Source organism: Geospiza fortis, unplaced genomic scaffold, assembly GCF_000277835.1.
Source record: "Geospiza fortis unplaced genomic scaffold, GeoFor_1.0 scaffold313, whole genome shotgun sequence".
NCBI classification, from domain to species: domain Eukaryota; kingdom Metazoa; phylum Chordata; class Aves; order Passeriformes; family Thraupidae; genus Geospiza; species Geospiza fortis.
The window spans coordinates 258,238-259,737 of record NW_005054582.1 but is presented as its reverse complement, the minus strand read 5'-3'; the positions used below and the strand labels follow the sequence as shown (position 1 = coordinate 259,737).

General features: G+C 66.1%; 1 protein-coding gene across 1 annotated transcript in view; it reads right to left on the bottom strand.

The window, feature by feature from the left end:
• Positions 1-1,074: 1,074 nt before the first annotated feature.
• HCN3 (hyperpolarization activated cyclic nucleotide gated potassium channel 3) overlaps positions 1,075-1,500 on the bottom strand; it is a 5,644-nt gene continuing 5,218 nt past the window's right edge. Inside the window, exon 8 of the mRNA XM_031064341.1 lies at positions 1,075-1,079. Within this exon, the coding sequence (XP_030920201.1) occupies positions 1,075-1,079 (5 nt within the window). The remainder of the gene's footprint in view (positions 1,080-1,500) is intronic.

Genomic DNA, 1,500 nt, shown 5'->3' with positions numbered 1-1,500 from the left:
CGCCCGCGGCGCTGGGGGTCCGGCGGGCCCCGCTCAGCCCCAGAGCACGAAGAAAAGCCACGGTTCCTGACCCCGGGAGAGGGAAGCAGCTGGCACAGCGCGGTGGGGACGGAGGGGACGCTACTCTAACCAGGACTGAACACGGTTGGCCCAAAGCGACACTGGAAGCAGAGCTCAGCTGCTTGGCAGAGCCACGACTCGCACACACATTGCACACTACTGTCTCTGGAGAGGGGGGACGGGGCATCTGTGGGGACCCCGGGCTCCTGTCGGACAGGGGGTGACCCCACAGCCCCACACGTCACCCAGGCGCTGCCCGGGATTGGCATCTCTTTGTGACAGCCTTTTGTTCCTGTGGCACCGGTGACTGGCATCTCCAGGGGACCTGGAAATGGGACTGCAGGGCAGGGCAGGGGAGCAGGGCCCGGGCTGAGCATCCTCCTGCAGCCACAGGCAGTGGGGACCCTGCAGGTGACCCTCTGAGCATCCTCCTGCAGCCACAGAAGGGTGACCCCAAATGATCTTCTGGACATCATCCCGGGGCCACAGAGGGGTCCCCTCGGACTGACCCTCTGAGCATCCTCCTGGAGCTGCAGAAGGGTCATCCCAGATGACCTAGACTTCCTCCTGGAGCCACAGAGGGGTCTCCTTGACTGACCCTCTGAGCATCTTCCTGAGGCCACAGAGGGTTCCCCTTGGACTGACTCTCTGAGCATCCTCCTGGAGCTGCAGGCAGCAGAATCCCCCCAGGCTGCCCCTATGGGGGCACGAGGAGGGGCAGTGCCCGGGTGTGGGGCACAGCCCTGCCCAGCAGCACATCCCAACCTCACTGGCACTCAGCACCTCTGAGGCAAAACGGTCCCACAAGCAGGGGAGAGGGACTGGGGGGCTGCTCCTCTGCCCCCCAGAGTTGCCCCTTGGCACTCATCACACCAGGAGAGCCCTGCCCAGGACCCCAGGTGGTCCTGGCACTCTGGGAAGGGGGAGTGCTGACCCTGGACCCTCATCCCCCTGCCATGGGCTCCAGCTCCTCCCTCCACCCGGGCAGAGGAGCCAGGGGCTGGCTGTGCCCCCTCATCCTGAAGGCAAAGGGGCTGGGCAGAGCAGTCTGGGGGCCGAGGTGGGCATCGGGCAGCCCCTGCTGTGACAGAGGACAGGCTGGAGGAGCTGCCATGGTCAGCCTGGCCCAAGGACAGGCTGTGGGACACGCGGCACAGAGCGTGGGGGGCCCAGCCCCCGAGGGGCAGTTATGGGGAGCTGAGCTCCCCAGAGAGACCAGAGTTTGGGCAAAGGCTCTGACCTGTCGTATGCCTCCGGCAGGAGGGCAGAACTCACAGATGGTGATGAGCAAGGAGGGGAGAGCCCGGGCAGGGTGACCCCCTTGGGGCAGTCAGCAGAGCCCCCTCCTCATCCAGCTGGCCCCACGCCCATCCCTGCCGTGTCCCCGTGCCTGAACCAGCCCCTCCATGGCCCCGGCTGGTGCCTCTCACCTCATTTTCC